General features: G+C 44.7%; 1 protein-coding gene across 16 annotated transcripts in view; it reads left to right on the top strand.

Moving 5' to 3' along the window:
- The window catches only part of AKAP13 (A-kinase anchoring protein 13), a 293,291-nt gene that overhangs the window by 255,819 nt on the left and 20,617 nt on the right, over positions 1-16,855 (top strand). For 12 of the 16 annotated variants that reach the window (XM_074354303.1, XM_074354305.1, XM_074354308.1 and 9 more), the window contains 9 exons: positions 3,000-3,067; positions 5,300-5,366; positions 8,769-8,904; positions 10,345-10,457; positions 11,052-11,204; positions 11,986-12,236; positions 14,608-14,733; positions 14,850-14,967; positions 15,383-15,631. In XM_074354303.1, coding sequence (XP_074210404.1) covers positions 3,000-3,067; positions 5,300-5,366; positions 8,769-8,904; positions 10,345-10,457; positions 11,052-11,204; positions 11,986-12,236; positions 14,608-14,733; positions 14,850-14,967; positions 15,383-15,631 — 1,281 coding nt within the window. The remainder of the gene's footprint in view (positions 1-2,999; positions 3,068-5,299; positions 5,367-8,768; positions 8,905-10,344; positions 10,458-11,051; positions 11,205-11,985; positions 12,237-14,607; positions 14,734-14,849; positions 14,968-15,382; positions 15,632-16,855) is intronic. The other 4 variants (XM_074354306.1, XM_074354309.1, XM_074354316.1 and 1 more) reach the window with 2 other exon arrangements.

Here is a 16,855-nt window from a genome sequence, read left to right on the forward strand (position 1 = left end):
TTAGTGCTTACTATGGGCTGGAGGCTGGGAGTAGGGATATAAAACTTAAAAAGGCAAAGTTGGACTCCCTCCAGGAGTTTTCTGTCCAGGGGAGGAGTGTGGCCTTTACAGTACAGCCATGATGCAGGTGTGGTATACCATGGAACACCAGGAGCGCAGAGGTGGCGAGTCTGGTCTTCCCCGGGAGAGTCAGGGAAGACCTCACAGAGTGGAGTCCTGCCAGCCTAGTCAGGGAAGGAAAATGGAGAAAGGGGCACAAGTGCAGAAAACAGTTTGTTCAGAGCTCAGATGAGACTGAATACGGCAAGGGGCTAGAAATGTACACAACACGTGATGCGCTACGTCACGCTAAGTAAGACATTTGGGCTTTATCCTGAAGGTGATGGGGAGCTGGAGGCAAAAAGTTTTTGAATACAGTCATTAAAGACAAATGATCTAGCCTCTGACCCTTTCAGGAAGACCATTGGCTAGTGGGGTTTAAAGTCTTCAGCCAGCGTTCACCAGAGTCTAGGTCCTGGAATATGAGCTGCATTGCCTCATGTGGAGAAGGACAGAACAGCATTGACATCTCAGGACTTACGTGGATTTCTTTTTGCGATTCTACTTGTTTCTGAGTAGTAAGATGATTTCTTCATCAAAATTTATCCTTATTTTCAAGTAGCAGAGAACTAGAGAAATGAATGAGGGCTAGTGGTTTCCGGTTCTTAAGAAAAATATCCTCAAAATGTTTCCTTTTGTTGATTGGAATGAGTCAGTTCTCAGGGGTCGTTTTCTTCAGAGGCCTCCTTGTGCCCAGAAAGGGACGTTGCTGAGAAGCTCTGGCATTAACATTCACTGATACGTACCTGCTTAGTAGCTGCTGACTCCTAGAGCAGCTTCGCGACTTACATGCAAAGATCACACACAGTAGAAGGTACAAGTTGCACAGCACCCAGACGGCTCCCTTGCAGCCTCCTCCTGGAGAAGAAAACAGTGGAAGCTGGAATAGAGCTGTCACTGGGATAGAACCTCCCAGGTTTTCCCCTCTTGTCGATTCTCTGAGTTAGCCTTTCCCAGGACAATCTCTCCTCCTGCTGCCATTGGTAAATGAATTTGGATGTCTCTTCTGGTTTATTAACATCAGAAAAATGGCCAGACAGTGAATTTCACATGGGGTGGAGCTTCACGAGGTTAGCGAGACAGGAAGCTTAATACGCCCAGGAATAAAGGGCCCAGAGTGAAGCTTCACCCCAGCCTGTTCCAGACTGGTTCCCGCTCTGGGCCATCCCTGTGGCAGAAGTAGGGTTGCTCCTGATTACCTGTTTGATGGTGGTAGCTTCAGCCAGGATTCCTCCAGTTGGAGCTGTTGGTTACTGAGCCCTTCCCTGACCGGGCCTGGAAGGATGGGTCTGCCCTAGTGATAATTCAGATGGCTAAGGCATTGAAGGCTCTTGCAGCAGAAACCTTATAGAAGAATCCAGTGGATTTACTCTCTTTAACAGATGTAGCATAAGGAGTCTTACAGAATCACAGAGAAGAGGAACGTGGGGGAAAGTGTGGTCCTTCCTTCCTTTTATAGATGAGAAAACTTCAGCCTGCAGAGAAGGGCCTTGCACTAGGGTCACATGAACTGAGTGGTAGAGCCAGGACCCAGATCACCTTGAGCGTGGGAGCTGTTCCTCTGTACTCCTTGTCGTGTTGGTCAGTTGATATTTGACTGTAATCAAGGTGATGTCAGGGCACTTGGCTTTTGGACGAGACAGACATAAGGTCTAAAACAGACATCTGAATAGGTGGCATGAGCCAGGCACTGCACTCGAGAGACGTAACTGAAGGTTCAGCAGTAGATGAAGGAGGTGGAGGAGAAAACCATCAGATTATCACAGCACGTTGCGATTGGTGGCATTAGGTAAGAGACCTGTGACCCAAGTAGGCAGTGAGGAAGGAATGGGGGAAAGTCTTTGGGGCCTGGGATTCTGGCCGTCTCCATACTGGTATCCCTCCCACCCCCTCCCCTCAGAGCCCATACGTACGAGCCCGTGATGAGTGGGTTCCCACGGGCAGGACCTGTGAGACTTCCTGAATCAGTGTGTGAAACACTGCCTCGTGGATGGTATCTGGCTGATTTTCTCAGGAAGCCTTTCCCTGGGGAGGCTCTCGTCATTGGGCGTCCCCACAGACAGATCCTTTGTTTGTCTCTGCTTCACCTCTGGCCTCCTGGCACAGTTCTGTTTTATGACTTCATAGCAGCAGTACAAGCTGATGGTGACCCTTCTGAGGCCTAGGGGCTGGGTTGCTACATCAGTGGCCCCTGTAGGCCAAGGAGTGAGAAATGAGAGTTGGGATAAAACCGTGTCCTTGGCAGACTGTGGTCTCTGCTTCATCTTTCGGGAAGCCTCCCACTTTCTCTTGAGTCAGGGCTCCTGGAGGTGCTTTGGGGTAGTTCTCATGACCTTTCTTCTGCAGTCTTGACTCAGGGCGGGTTGCAGAAAGCTCAGGGCAGCTAGGATCCCAAGTGGAAGGACATAAAGCAAGTTTTCAGACTCACACTCCACCTTTGACAGTCATGCAAATTTCACAGCCCTTGTTAAGGGGCTGCATGTATGTTACTTGTGAGTGTTACTGCTCTATGTATATGTAAATGTCTACATACGTTATATACATACATACTATTTGTGGCTTAGACTTACATACTGACTGCGGTCAATATGTACTTTTTAGTTTTCATAGCCTCTCTTACTTTTACTTTTATTTTTAGTAGCCTCGCAGCTTCCTGCCCAAGAAGTTCCAAGTTTCTAGTTTTTGCTGGTCAGAAATCACATCTGCTGTTCTCCCTCCTCCTCCCAATGACACCAAGTGCTTGCTTCCTAGAAGAGGGCTGCGACTTGTAATTTCAGCTAGAGGCACATTCTGATGTGTGTGTGACTTCACCTGGAAATCCGTAGGTCGCTATGACAGCGGAGAATCTCGAGGGTCTATTTGCTGTATTAATGTCACCTTGGGTTTTGCATTTTTTTTAGATTGCAGTGCTCTGGTCCACAAAGGCTGTAGAGAAAGTCTGGCCTCCTGTGCAAAGGTCAAAATGAAGGTAAGACATTTCTGGCTAAACCAATAAAATCCACAGATTTGGGAGACTTATGGTTGAAGGGGTTTGTTTGTTTGTTTAAATCATTTGGTACCAACTTTGAGACCAAAATAACCAAAAATGATTCTCTCTTTTTTGGAGGAAAGAAAAGGTTCTTATTTCACTTTTTTTTTTTTTTAAGTTTCTTTTTTTTGAATGGCTTTTTTAAAAATTGAAGTATAGTCAGTTTACAGTATTGTGTCGATTTCTGGTGTACAGCATAATGTTTCAGTCATGCATGTACAAACATACATTCCTTTTCATATTCTTTTTCATTGTAGGTTACTACAAGATATTGAATATAGTTCCCTGTGCTATACAATAGAAACTTGTTGTTTATCTATTTGGTATATAGTAATTAGTATCTGCAAATCTTGAACTCCCAAAGAAATGATTTTCTCTTAAGTGATGAGTTCTCTTCTTAATTAACACACGAGGGGTTTGTGGCTTTGGGAAGATAAAATGCTCTCAGAACTTCTCCATGTTAGATACACATTTCTCTGTGATTCTAATCCCTCTGTGTCCCTGTTAAAGTGGTTTTCCTCTTAACTGTGTCCACAGACCTACTGTGCTCTGCACACACCCAGCTTCCTCCTTCGGGACCGTGGGGACAACGGGTGGGCGTCAGGGCTCTGACGTGCCCAGGGGCTGGGGAATGTCAGGGTCAAACGCAGCCTGTCTGGCAGAACTTTTCTCAGCAGGTTCGTCTGGGTGACTCTGATCACGTGACAAGAGTAGGAAGTTAGTGGGCTCTGGGAACGGATGCTGGGTGGTAATAACCAGACACATCTATCTAGCAGATTCTGGGTGGGGTAAGGCCCAGGGATTTGCCTGTCTAGGAAGCTCTCAGGTGATGCTGATGCTGCTGGTCCCAGGGCCATCCTTTGAGAAGCCCTGAGCCTAGTGTAAAGACCGCCGACTTCTGCACCTCGCCTGGGTCATATTCAGCCCATGGACGTAAATTTTGTTTGGCTCATGGAGTTTTGGGGGGGAGGGGGTTAATATATTTATTGAAAAATAAATCAATTTATTTTTCATATCAATTTGGACTTCTGATGTGTCCTGAAAAAAATGGAGTCTCTGACAGCCCTGCTATTTCCTCTTACCCAGCAGACCCACTCCCCACCTTGCTCTTTTTTTTTTTTTTTTTCCGTAGTACTTATCACCTTCTCAGGATCTGTTTAACAGTCTGTGTTTGTTTATTGCATTTAATTTTTATGATCTTCACCTCTCGTCCCCCCACCGCTAGAATATAAGCACCAAACTTTCCAGGCAGTCTGAAGTCAGGAGCATGTGACCCATTGGTGGACCCTGAGCACATAGAACGGTGTCTGGCTCGTAGGTCCTTCCTTAACTGTTGAGAGATGGATGGCAAGTGATAGTCAGCAGCTGCCTCCTCAAACGAGAGGGTTGCCACTTCCCATCACTGCCATGCGTTACCTGCCTGGCCCTGTAGGCATCTGAGTCGGTGATCTCTGATAAGGTGATATTACTGTGAATGTGCTAGAGAGGATGGAGATGACAGGAATGTAGCGTATCCCACGTCAGAGGCTGTAACGGAAAAGGAGGAGCTCCATTTTAAATTACTCTGTTTCCCCTAGGACTCATTGCTTCAGTCTGTAATTTCTCACAGGAGTGTTTCTGTTCCATTCTACAACAGAAGTCTTGCAGTGAGCACTCTACCTAAGATTTATTTAACGCCTTATAAACACTACTCACTGGAGAAATAGAAATGAAAAGGGCTCTTAAGGAACCAGTGTTCTGGTGGGGAAGATGGATGAGTAGACGGTGACCATAAGTGGGGAAAAAACTAGGTGGGGGGTCTGTGCAGGATTTGGGGGAGGGGGTGCCAGTCACTGCCTTGGGTGAGGAGAAGAAAGATGCTAATGGATGGCTTTACCAAGGAGGGTAACACTCAAGTGATCTTGAAATAGAAGGATGCCATGCCTGTGAGGGTGAGGAGAGCATTCCAGGCAGAACAGAAGAAATAGCGTTTGCAGAATCAGAGTGCTTGGCAGGCTCAGAGGAGAGCTGGTGGTCCCCTGCCATGGCTGGGATGAGGATGCCGAGGACCACCGGCAAAGAACAGCAGGGGGGTAGGAGCAGCTGGTTTTTTCCTACTCTCAGCCTCGAGAAAGTTGACGGAAGATAACTTGTAAATGCAGTCTTCATGTATTTATTTTCTTTTACTTTCAGCAGCCCAAAGGGAGCCTTCAGGCACATGACACTTCATCACTTCCCACGGTCATTATGAGAAACAAGTGTAAGTAGCTCAGCCCACCTCTCATAACTCCTTTTTGACTCTGGTTCAGGACTGAAACACACTTTTGTGATATTCATTTGTTAAGATTTGAATACCTATGTTGTGACAAGTTAGAGAAGGTTGCGGATTCATTGACCAGAAGCTTGACCATCAAACTCTCTTAGAAGGTTCTAGAATAGTGTGTGTGTTAGCTTAAAAGGCGGTGCCACAGCCCTGTGTGTTTAAGCGAGTGACCCCTGTGCATTTCGAAATTCCTTTTCCATCAGTTGACAATTAAACCTGCTTTTTAGTGCCTTCAGAGTTGCGTCAAATAAGACATTGCTTATTAAACTTCGTGATAAACTGTTATATAAATAGTTCTTTTTTTTTTTTACCCCCAAGGGCTTCAAGTGGTACACAGAACTAAGTAAATCACACTCTCTCATTCACATCAAACTGCTTTACCAGTCTGTGCAAGGCTCCACTTTGAAAAGGGGAAAATATTAAGTAAAACAATTCTCCATTCCCTATCTCACTCTTTTCCCCTCCTTAGCACCCACTGTAGTATATTCAGTGTAAATTTTTTTCTAATCTGCCATGTCTTTAGACATAGTATACCTCTGAAATATCTCTTACTGTTTTGTGTGTTGAATTTAAATTAGATGATATGACTTTAGCTTATCCATTCTGCTGCTGCTTTTTCACTCAACATCATTTTGAGATCTGCACGTTATTGTATGTAAGCTATTATTTCATATTGCTGCGTGGTATTCTTTCATAAACATAGACCACATTTTAATTATCAGTTCCCCCAAAGACAGGTATTTGAGTTGTTTCCAGCTACTGCCATAAATAATGCAGTAATGAACATCACCTTAATTAACTCTTCGGGAACCTGTGTGAGACTTACCCATAGGCAGTGTTTTTCAAAGTGTAGTTCCTGGATCAGTTAGAAGTGCAAATTCCTGGGCCCTACCCAGACCTGCTCCATCAGAAATTCCAGAGGTGGAGCCCAAGGATCTGTTTTAATAGACCCTCCAGGGGATGGTGCGGCCCACACTCCAGCGTGAGCACCACTCCTCCCTGCCTGTTGGTCCTGCGTGCCTCCCAGCGGCTCCATCAGGAGCGGCCATGCAGTCCGCACTTCCCCGGAGGGTGTGTGGTCCCTTTAAACAGAAGTCCACCTATCACCAGTCCTTGCATAGAGACTGGAAGAAAAGTTTTACCAGACTGTCACCTGCTTGAAGCCCATTTTAACACCTTTTACAAGTGCAGTCTTCCGTAAAATGTTTTGTCTGTGACATTACTCCTTGTTTCAGAAACCTGTTTCCTTTCAAATCAGATAAAATAACATCCTTCCAAAAAAAATACTGTTGCATTACCTCTGACCCCCATGTGTTTTCTTATTCTTATTTCACCCCACTGAGCCAGCACAGTGGGAAGAGCACAGGTTGTGGATTCAAGTTACGGGTTTGAGTCCCAGCCCCCCACTTAACAGCTGGGTATCCCTGGACATGTCCTAAATCGCCCTGTGCCTCGTCTCCCTCCTCTCTGAAAGGATGATAATATATATCAGCAGGTGGTACTAGGTTTAAATGAGATGCTACCTAGGAAGTATGTAGGAGTAGGCCTCTTACATCCGCCAGCCCTTCCATCACAAATAAGGATGCTGAGGCCCAGAGATACTAAGCAGCTTACCTGAGTGGAGTGGATTGGTTTCAAACAAGGGAAACCTATTATTTTCACCCCCCACCACCGTGTGCTGCTTTTTAGACACAAGTTGTTCTTTATAATTTCCAGGGCTCTGCATTGCATCATTCTGTTCTGCTTCTCCAGCCGTTTCACTGATCCCTTATATGTATCTCCCCTGCTTCCTCCTCTTGTTGCCTCCCTTCCATACGAGCACTGCGAGTATTTCTGCCTTCCTTCCTACACTCCTGCTCTTTTCCTTATGACCTACCCACTGCCTTCTTGTTCTTCAAGAACCAGAGTTTTTTCCTCCACCAGATTTTCTCTGCTCATTGACCTCCCTTCTGACACACTGAGGGTGTGCTCCAGGCTCTCGAATGTTTACGCATCTTCTCTTTCGTACCAGTTGCCCTTCTTCTCTGTTGTGGGGCAGGGCCCGTGTCTCGTGCTTCCTGCAGGAAGGGTCTGGTCATGTCGCGCTATGGCATGTTTCTGGTGCTTATTATATCAACATCTTCTAAATAGAATTTAAATTGGAAATTATTGGTTTCATGAATTTTATCAAGTCAGAAGCATCCTGAAATACTGTGCAGTCATAACAGCCGCCCCAGTTGTGTTTCCTTCAGCTCCTGATGTGCCTGAGGATGAGCAGATAATGCAGCTCGTGTCTGGGACATGAGCTCAGTTCCCAAGGAAGAATAATTTGCTACGCACTTGCCAGTGTGACTACTTTAGCATAAAAGTAGAGCTCCAGTTCCCTCTTTGGTCACATTCAAGAGAGATACACAGTCTGAGGACAAGTTAGCTATGTGATGTTAAACAGGTGTTGCATTTTCCTCATCTGTAAATTAAAGGAGTTAGCCAAAATCTGTGCTCTCAGACACTGTGCAGAAGGATCACTTGGGGAGCTGGTAAAATCAGTGTGGACTCCCAGGTCCCACCCCCAGAGGACAGGGAGGGCTGGGGACTGGCACATCCAACAAGCCCTGCAGATGACCTTGGTAGGTTCTCCCAAAGAGCACTGGCTGCAGTGATTTCTGAGGCTCCTTTTGTCCTTAAAATTCTTTCAACTTTATTTTCTCTTATTTTGAATTAGTTTACATTTTTAAATCTGTGGTGCTTTCTCATTGCCTGATTTCCATGACACCCCACAGGTGACCACTTTTCTTAGTTTTGTATTTATCTTCTTCAACTTTCTTTAATAAAACAAATATTAATTTGAATTATTTATTTGTTTTAAATATGGAAAATAGTCTGATGTTCACTTTGTTCTGCACCTTAATTCGGCCCCCCCCCCCAAATATATTATCCTGCAGATCTGTGTCAGTTCAGGGAGAGTGTCCTCATTTTTCTTCAAAGCTTCGTAGTGCCCAAGTATAGGGTGTACCATGATTTAGTAATTGATCTTCTTTTGATACTCAGTTTGTGTCATTTTCAGTCTTCTGCTTTTACCAGACTTAGCACTGAATAAGTTTGGACTTATGTCATTTCAAACAAACAAGTGTGTCTTGTAGAATAAACATCCTACAATGGGATTGCTGGATCAAAAGGTACAGGCATTTACAGTCTCAATAGCTGTTGCCAGACTGCCCCCTGGGAGTCTTGGTACCCACTTATGCAGCCAGGGTAAATCTCTTTGAAAGCAGTTAGCTTCCGTTTGGCGGCTGTCAGGTGAATCAGGGCCATTGGGTGTAGACAGGTGACACATCAGTTGGCATCCTCTCTACCTTGCAGCCTCCCAGCCCAAGGAGCGTCCTCGGTCTGCAGTCCTCCTGGCTGATGAGACCTCTGCCGCCCCCATGTTTGCTAATCGACGGTCCCAGCAGAGTGTCTCGCTCTCCAAAAGCGTCTCCATACAGAACATTGCTGGGTAAGTGGGGACATAAAAATCGCCCAGGTGACAGAAGCATAATAATTTAACAAAAAGGTTCTTGGAGGAAAAGCGTATAACCTGACGGACTGGCGCACAGCCGGGTGATCTGCGCGCGGGGAGCCGGACGAGGACCATGTTCTCCTGCAGCCTCGGGATCGCCCCCTGTAACAGGATCCCTCCCAAACCCCATTCTCAGGCCGGTTCTTCTCCGCTTCTGTACATGATCAGCCCTGCTTGTAAAGAACCTGCATCCTAAGAGGAGTATTTTTAGATCCAGATAAGAAGTAGAAATAGGAAAAAAAAAAAGATGATTTAATTCTGAATTTTGGATTGCAGCCAGCCACTCATGTTTTCAGATGTCACACTTCACTGCTGGTCAGAGGAACCTGGAGGGTGGGAGGTTTTTTGGGGGTTTTTTTGGTTTTGGTTCCCCTCCCCACCCCACTCTTTTCCATTCTTGCCTCTTGACTCTTAAGTCACGGGAGTGAGTAACGAGTCAGTTATTACAGTGGGCTCCCGGTCACTCATCTGCACTGAGTTCCTTTTGCGGCCCCTACAGAAAGTTGCTGTGGCCCCTGACTGTTCAGGCCTCGGCTGTCTGCGGTGAGCACAGGGGTGATTATGATGTTGCTGGCTGTTTTGAGTAAGATGCTTGCTTTCCCATCAAGTAAAGAAGTCATCTCAAATGTAGGACTCAAAACATCTCTTGCAGCTCTCTTAACCTAGCCTGGAGGAAAATTCCCAACTGAAGGATGCAGATCTCCTTTTGTCCGTATTTACTAACTTCTGTGCTGGCTAATGTTTCCTCCCCCTTTAAAAAAAAATTTTTTTTCAGGTATTTTTATATTCTTTTGTCTTTGTATTGTAATTACCCAAAGGCCTTCTTTTCAGAGTTGTTAATAAAATCTTTTAGTATTATGCCTTTGAAAGTTGGCCTTTAAATAAAATTTAGTTTCAGATGACTCTGGCTCACTCACTGTGTTGTACCACGAATAGTTACTGGTGCCCACTGTGCTAGTTGGTGAGTTGGGGTTGAGAAAGTCCAAAGAAGACAGTTTAATATAAGTGCTTGGTTTATAGTTATGTAGGCAACATGGGGGGAAAGTGTGGTGGTTAGACATGAATTTCAAACAGAGAAATCTCTTATATAATTCGTCCGAGGTCTGAAGGAAGAGCTTTCTCCTTGCTGCCTATCATTAAAAAACAAAACAAAGCCCAAGGCCCAGAAAGTTCACATTTGCAATGATGCTAAATGCCTCCAGGCCTCCTTAATGGTTCGTGTTGCACGTTACTGGGTTCCTGACGTGAGGAATTTGTCTTCAGTCATTGTAGCGCTTACAGCCTGCTGTCACAGCATAGTTTTTCAGATCCTCACTTAAGTCCGCAAACCATGGCTTATCAGAATGCGTTTGCCTGTGTGTTTCTTTTGGTCCCCAGAGTTGGCAATGATGAGAACATATCAAACACCTGGAAATTCCTGTCTCATTCAACGGACTCACTAAATAAAATCAGCAAGGTCAATGAGTCAACAGAGTCCCTCACTGATGAAGGTAAGAGGAAGTTACGGCCTGTATTGCACGCACCTGTACAGACTCTGTGCCCGTGCCATTGCCCAGAATGCATGTGCTGACGGCATAGTGGTTTTTGCCTCTTCCTTACCCGTGTGAAGATTCTCTAAACTGTCTGTAAAGCTTCAAATGCTTTATAATGAGCTGGTGATCACACTTGCCCAGTTGTTAGATAGTTGTCCACTGAAGGATGCCGTTGATTTTAATGTGGTCACACTCCAGTACAAAGGCTCTTTCTTCCCCTAGCCTTCTATGAACATTCAGTTCCCAGCTCTTTGGCGCAGTTGTAAGCCTATTCTCTTAAACAGATAGAGTCACCAGGACTCTTACTGCTTCACATAGGAATCATGTCTTAACCACGTTTTATTTATGTGACATTTATCATCCTTAACCAAAGTCTTGAAGATAGAGTATGTCACTCCTGAACAGAACATTATCTTCTCTAGTGAAATACGCATTCTGTGAACATCCCCCATATGAGTGCTCTCGTGAAACTACACCCTGAGGAACGTCCAGTGTAGGTGTTTTAGAGATCACAGGTGCAAGATTCTGATACTGATTTTTTGGTATTTTGAGGAGTAGGTACAGACATGAATGAAGGACAGCTAATGGGAGACTTGGAGATTGAGTCCAAACAGCTGGAGGCAGAGTCCTGGAGTCAAATAGTGGACAGCAAGTTTCTGAAACAGCAAAAGAAAGACGTGGTCAAACGGCAAGAAGTGATTTATGGTGAGACTGCTCATTTGCTCTGTTAATACTTGATTTGCTTTATCTGGCATTATTTATCAGGTGGTTTATTGGGTTGTGGAAAGTCAATTTTCAAGTATGTAGCATCTCAAAGATTTTCTTCAAAAACTTTGAGGAGAGAGGAGGATATAGGTCAGTGGTAGAGTACATGCTTAGGTCCTGGGTTCAGTCCCCAGTACCGCCATTAAAAAAATAAAAATAAATAATAATATTTAAATAAATAAAAAACAAACAAATAAACCAAACCTCCACTCCCCCCTAAAAAAAAAAACACACTTTGAGGTATAGACATGGTCTTATTTCTGTCCTTTTCTCTCTCTTCGAAATTGTTTTCTTCAGTTTTATTGCACGTTGTGTTTAATCCGAGTGCTTATCTATGCAGCAGTCCTAGAAGGAGCTCCCTAGTGACAGTGCAGTTTAACTCCCCAGCTACCCTAGAAACTAGACTAAACACAAGTCTTTTCTGGGATATGGGAACACAGTAAATTATGAAAGGTTTGGAATCCAGTGAAGACCACTCTGGAAACCGCCATTTAAGTGTGATGGAATCCAGTGTGCCTGTCAGCAAATAGCGTGAGGTCGGGTGAAAAACAGAGGAATAAGATGAAAACAGGTCAGGGAAAAGACGGTTGCTGACCCAGTTTTAAAGTTTAAACTGGGCTCTAAATATCCTTAACACAAAAGTTGGGCTCTTAACAGCAGCAGACGCGTGAGAACCCTCCAGGAGAGCATTCCTGACCGTTAGGCTTTGCCCCTGCTCCAGAGCTGATGCAGACGGAGTTCCACCACCTCCGCACACTCAAGATCATGAGCGACGTGTACAGCCGGGGCATGATGACGGACCTGCTCTTTGAGCAGCAGATGGTGGAGAAGCTGTTCCCCTGCTTGGACGAGCTGATCAGTATCCACAGCCAGTTCTTTCAGAGGATCCTGGAGCGGAAGAAGGACTCTCTGGTGGACAAAAGCGAAAAGAACTTTCTCATCAAGAGGATTGGAGATGTGCTTGTGCATCAGGTAAGCAGTGGAAGGGTCTCTTCTCACACACACCTGGGGAAAGCGGAGCTTTGGGGCCCCCGAGCTGTGGTTCACATCCCAGCTCTGCCGTTTGTTCTCTGTAAGCTTAGGCAAGTAATTCAGTCTCTCCAGTCCTCCGTTTCCTTTTCTGTAGATGAGGACAGTAGACTTTCTTTTTTAATGCTGTAAATGTAAAAGTTAAAAAGAACATATATGTAATAGACTTTAATTTTTAATGATGTTTTTAAAAAGTAAAAGAAACACATACACGAAGTACCTCGCATATATGGTAGACACTCAGTAGAAGTCATGTTTTCTTTCTCAGAGCCTGCGCCACTATCAGAGGTAGTGTAGTTTAAGAAATCAAAAAATATTTGTTGAAAGTCTCAACTTCTTATGCCTCAAATCAAAAGGAATTCATTTATCTAAAAACCACCTGAGCCTAAGAAGTTGACAGGAAATCATCTATAAAATAATTCATAAAATATCTCTTGCTAATATTTCCATCAAAGTGTGTTATGGTTTCAATCCTACATCAGAAAAAATTTGGCTAAAAATTATTTTGATACTTTCAGATGTATATGTCATAGGCAGTTTTTAATGTTTATTTTTAAAGTGTTCTTTTTGGAAAAAAAAATCTTTTTTTTTTTTTTTTTTTTTTTTTTGCTAGTATAACCTTAGCAGGCAGAGGGGCATAACCTCACATCTGACTACGTCCTTTTCACCAGCAAAGCTCTGCCTCATTGTAGAAGCAGAGACTTAACGTGCTGGAATGTTTGCCTGAGAATTGGAAATTCTGCCCTCCCCTTGTATTCACGAGCCTGTGCCCCTCAAGTGTCTATTGGGCATTTACTCTACCGTGTGGAACCAAAAGGTACATGTAGTTTAGACCTCAGCCCTGTGGAACTCACATTCTAGGAGTGAAAATAGGCGTGTTATGAAATAAATGCAGATGCATTATAAATCAATAAAAAATGTTAAGTAAAAAAAATGCAAATTCAGTCTGGTGGACGCTTTTACACTGACAAGGCCTCAGAGTGGGAGCGGCCAGCTCTCCAAGTGAGGACCCTCCCTGCCCAAATGTCCCCTCTCCTGCCCTTTTCCGTGTCTCTCCCTCTGCCCGTCTGCCCTCAGACCTGCACAGGTTACTCATGTAGCCTTGACTTGTGCTGTTTGTAGCCCCTTGTGTTTGTGCACGTGCTCTAGTAAGACCCTGACAGTAGGATTCATGTCTTAGCCCCATGGTGTCCATTTGTTGGTTCTGAGTGTCCAAGCTCAAATCACCCTTATAGGGCACGTGTGATGGCAGCAGATCACTTTAAGTCTCTCTGCCTCAGCTCCTCCTGTGACAAAGGGGAAGAGCAAAGGCTACACTGAACGTTTTTCCAAGTTCTCTAGAAAGGATCAATTTGTGTTGTCTCCAGAGACTGTTAGTACAGCAGAAATCTACACATAGCATGTGTCACAGGGCCCATGTACAGAAGCTCTCAGGTTTACCCCAAAGTGCACGTATCTTCAGATAAACCATTGAGATTACACATATTTGGGAGTGATTTAAGGGTCACAGAGAATTGTTAGGACTGCTGAACCAAGGTAAGGAGGATAAACATATCCCCAGGTAATGAGAGCTGGTTCTAATGTCTAATCATGAAGAACTTGTAGTGAGTTTCCTTATTTTATTACTATGTTTATGATAAGTGGAAGTTAGAACACATTTTGCATTTCTTATGTGTACAGTATATAACAGATATACCTGTATTATTTTTAATATAGGTGATGGCTTTGTTGAAATATTCATATGCCATATGATACACATTTAAAGTGTGCAGTTCAGTGTTTTTCAGTATATTCATGGAGTTGTGTGGCCATTACCACCATCACTTAGAGAAAATTTTTATCATCATCACCTCCACCAACTTCCCCAGTCCTAGGCGGAAGCTAATCTACTTTCTCTGTTGATTTGCCTATTCTGGACAGTTTATGTAAATGGAATAAAACAGTATGTTGTCCTTTGTGATTTGCTATTTTCATTCACACGCATCTACCACATTTTATTTATCCGTTTGTCGTTTGGTGGACACTGGGGCTGTTGTGAGGAAGCTGCTGTGAACATTCGTGTGCATATTTTTGTGTGGACTCCTGTTTTTATGTCAAGGAGTGGAATTGCTGGATCATATGGTAACTCTGTATTTAATTTTTTGAAAAAATGCCCGACTGTTTTCCAAAGCTCCTGCACCATTTTAATTTTGGGGGGAAATTTATGAGAAAGCTGTCTTGAGTTTTACAAATAGCCTGGAAACTTTGTACAAAATGATAACATAAGTTTCACACCCTGAGTCACGGCATGATTTCTGTTCTCTTTCCTCTGCAGTTTTCAGGTGAAAATGCAGAACGGTTAAAGAAGACGTACGGCAAGTTCTGCGGGCAACACAACCAGTCTGTCAACTACTTCAAAGACCTTTACACCAAGGATAAGCGTTTTCAGGCCTTCATGAAGGTATCTATGTGAAACGTGAAAATCCCCATCGTTGTCCAGAGTGCTGTGTCACCATCAGTTTTAGCTAGAGGCTTCTCCCCCGGGTGGTTCCTGACACTTGGTTTCCTCCCTTGCAGAAGAAGATGAGCAGTTCCATCGTCCGGAGGCTTGGAGTCCCCGAGTGCATATTGCTTGTAACCCAGCGGATCACCAAATACCCAGTTTTGTTCCAAAGGATATTGCAGTGTACCAAAGGTGGGTCTCTTTTCTGACTCAGTCTTGTTCGCCAGCGGCCTGTTTTCTGTATGTCCAGCAGCACTAGGGAGCCCACAGAAGAACTCTTCCATGTCTAGTTCGACTAAAAGAGATCCTGTGGTTGCATTAAGGATTCGGTAAAACAAAAACATAAATAAAAAACTCGTTGCTCCTCTCCCTCCCTAAGAGGATTGGGTTCTTCTGCTTTAGAGCATAGCATGTAATTGCATGTTACCTGTCACACTGAAACGTCTTAACTGTTCAGAATCAGACTGTGACAGAGCGAGGAGTGGGCATGTGACCTTTGACCTGACAGCATGCTCACAAAGGGAGAAGAATGACGTGGAGCAGGAAGGCAGGGTTCCCCATTGTCTGAAAGGATCCGTTAAAAGCAGAGTGATTCTTCTCTTCTCAGACAGCACAGTGGAGCAGGAAGACCTGGCTCAGTGCCTGGGCCTGGTGAAGGACGTGATTGGCGCTGTGAACAGCAAAGTGGCAAGTTACGAGAAGAAAGTCCGTCTCAGTGAGATCTACACAAAGACAGACAGCAAGTCGATCATGAGGATGAAGAGCGGTCAGATGTTCGCCAAGGAGGATCTGAAGCGGAAGAAGCTTGTGCGGGATGGAAGCGTGTCTCTGAAGAGCACCACGGGGAGGTTGAAAGGTAAGGCTCACTTTTGTCTGGGTCTCAGTGTGTGCCCGAGGGGAGCAGGCGGAATCCGAGTGTGTCTGCTTAGAAATTCACCGCCAGGCCGCTCCTGGGGACCTGGGTCCAAACATCACACAGGAGCAGCAGTCGTTCACTTGCTCCTAATCTGTCAGGAGGGACTGGTTTGAGATGGCTTGCAAAACCATATAAAATATAATAAAGGTAACAAGAAAATGATGCAGTCGGGAAATGAAAAAATATAAAAAACAAAGCAAAGGGTAAGATTAATACAAAAAGGAAAGCTGTTTTGGAAGGCGTGCTCCCCTACGAGAGATGGACAAGAAATTCGGGTCTGGAGTCTGGCAAAACAGTTGCCAGGAGGGAAGAACACCCGTTGGTTACACAGTTCCTAGGGTCTCTGAGATTAAAAATCCATCACGCGTTCTGAAGAAATGTTAGAGGAATTTTCAGCCCCTGAGACCTTAGAGAAACGTAAGTTTAACTCACATCAACTAGATTTATTACTAAACCTTGTTGTTCATATCTTTTATCTTTCTCTAAGCAAAAGAGATCATAAAAGATACTCATCCGCATTTGGTTTTAGTCTTTTACTTTTAAATGATGAGCTCCATCAATTTAAGGAAGTTAGGAGGTTTGTTAATTCATCTGTACACCTGGTGGTGTTTTAAATCATTATTTTCATCAAACCTGTATTCTCTGGGCCTGTATGGTAACTCCAACCGCACCAGTAGCCTTGAGCATCCCAGCCTGCCTCCTGGCCTCAGTGAGCTAAGCACACAAAGCCCCACTGGCATAAAGCCCACGTAAGTGAAGTGTGTGCTGCTGCCGCCTCCGAGGGGTGCGTCCTGCTGAGGTTACTGCTGTCAGAACTCCCAGGAGTCCTTAGCTAGAGCCTCACCATGCTGATACCAAACAGTGAAGAAGTCCCAGGCAGTCTGCTCGGCTCAGAGGTGAATGAAGCAGGATCAGCGTGAGGAGACTTGCAAGGATGATCTTGCTCTCGCAGTTGATCCTGGGTGCTGGAATGGAGGCATGAACTCAGGATGGGGAGAAGGGGTGAGAAGCAGCATTTGAGTTAAGTCTGGAAGGATGAGGAGGGAGCCAGGCAGAAGGGAGGAGTAAGCCTGGAAACATGGAGTTGAGGGGTCTGGGACATCAGGAAGGGGGGACAGTCGGGGCTCAGGCAGGCAACAGAGTGAGGTAGGGAGGACTGGCAGG

Source organism: Camelus bactrianus, chromosome 27 (assembly GCF_048773025.1).
Source record: "Camelus bactrianus isolate YW-2024 breed Bactrian camel chromosome 27, ASM4877302v1, whole genome shotgun sequence".
Lineage (NCBI taxonomy): Eukaryota > Metazoa > Chordata > Mammalia > Artiodactyla > Camelidae > Camelus > Camelus bactrianus.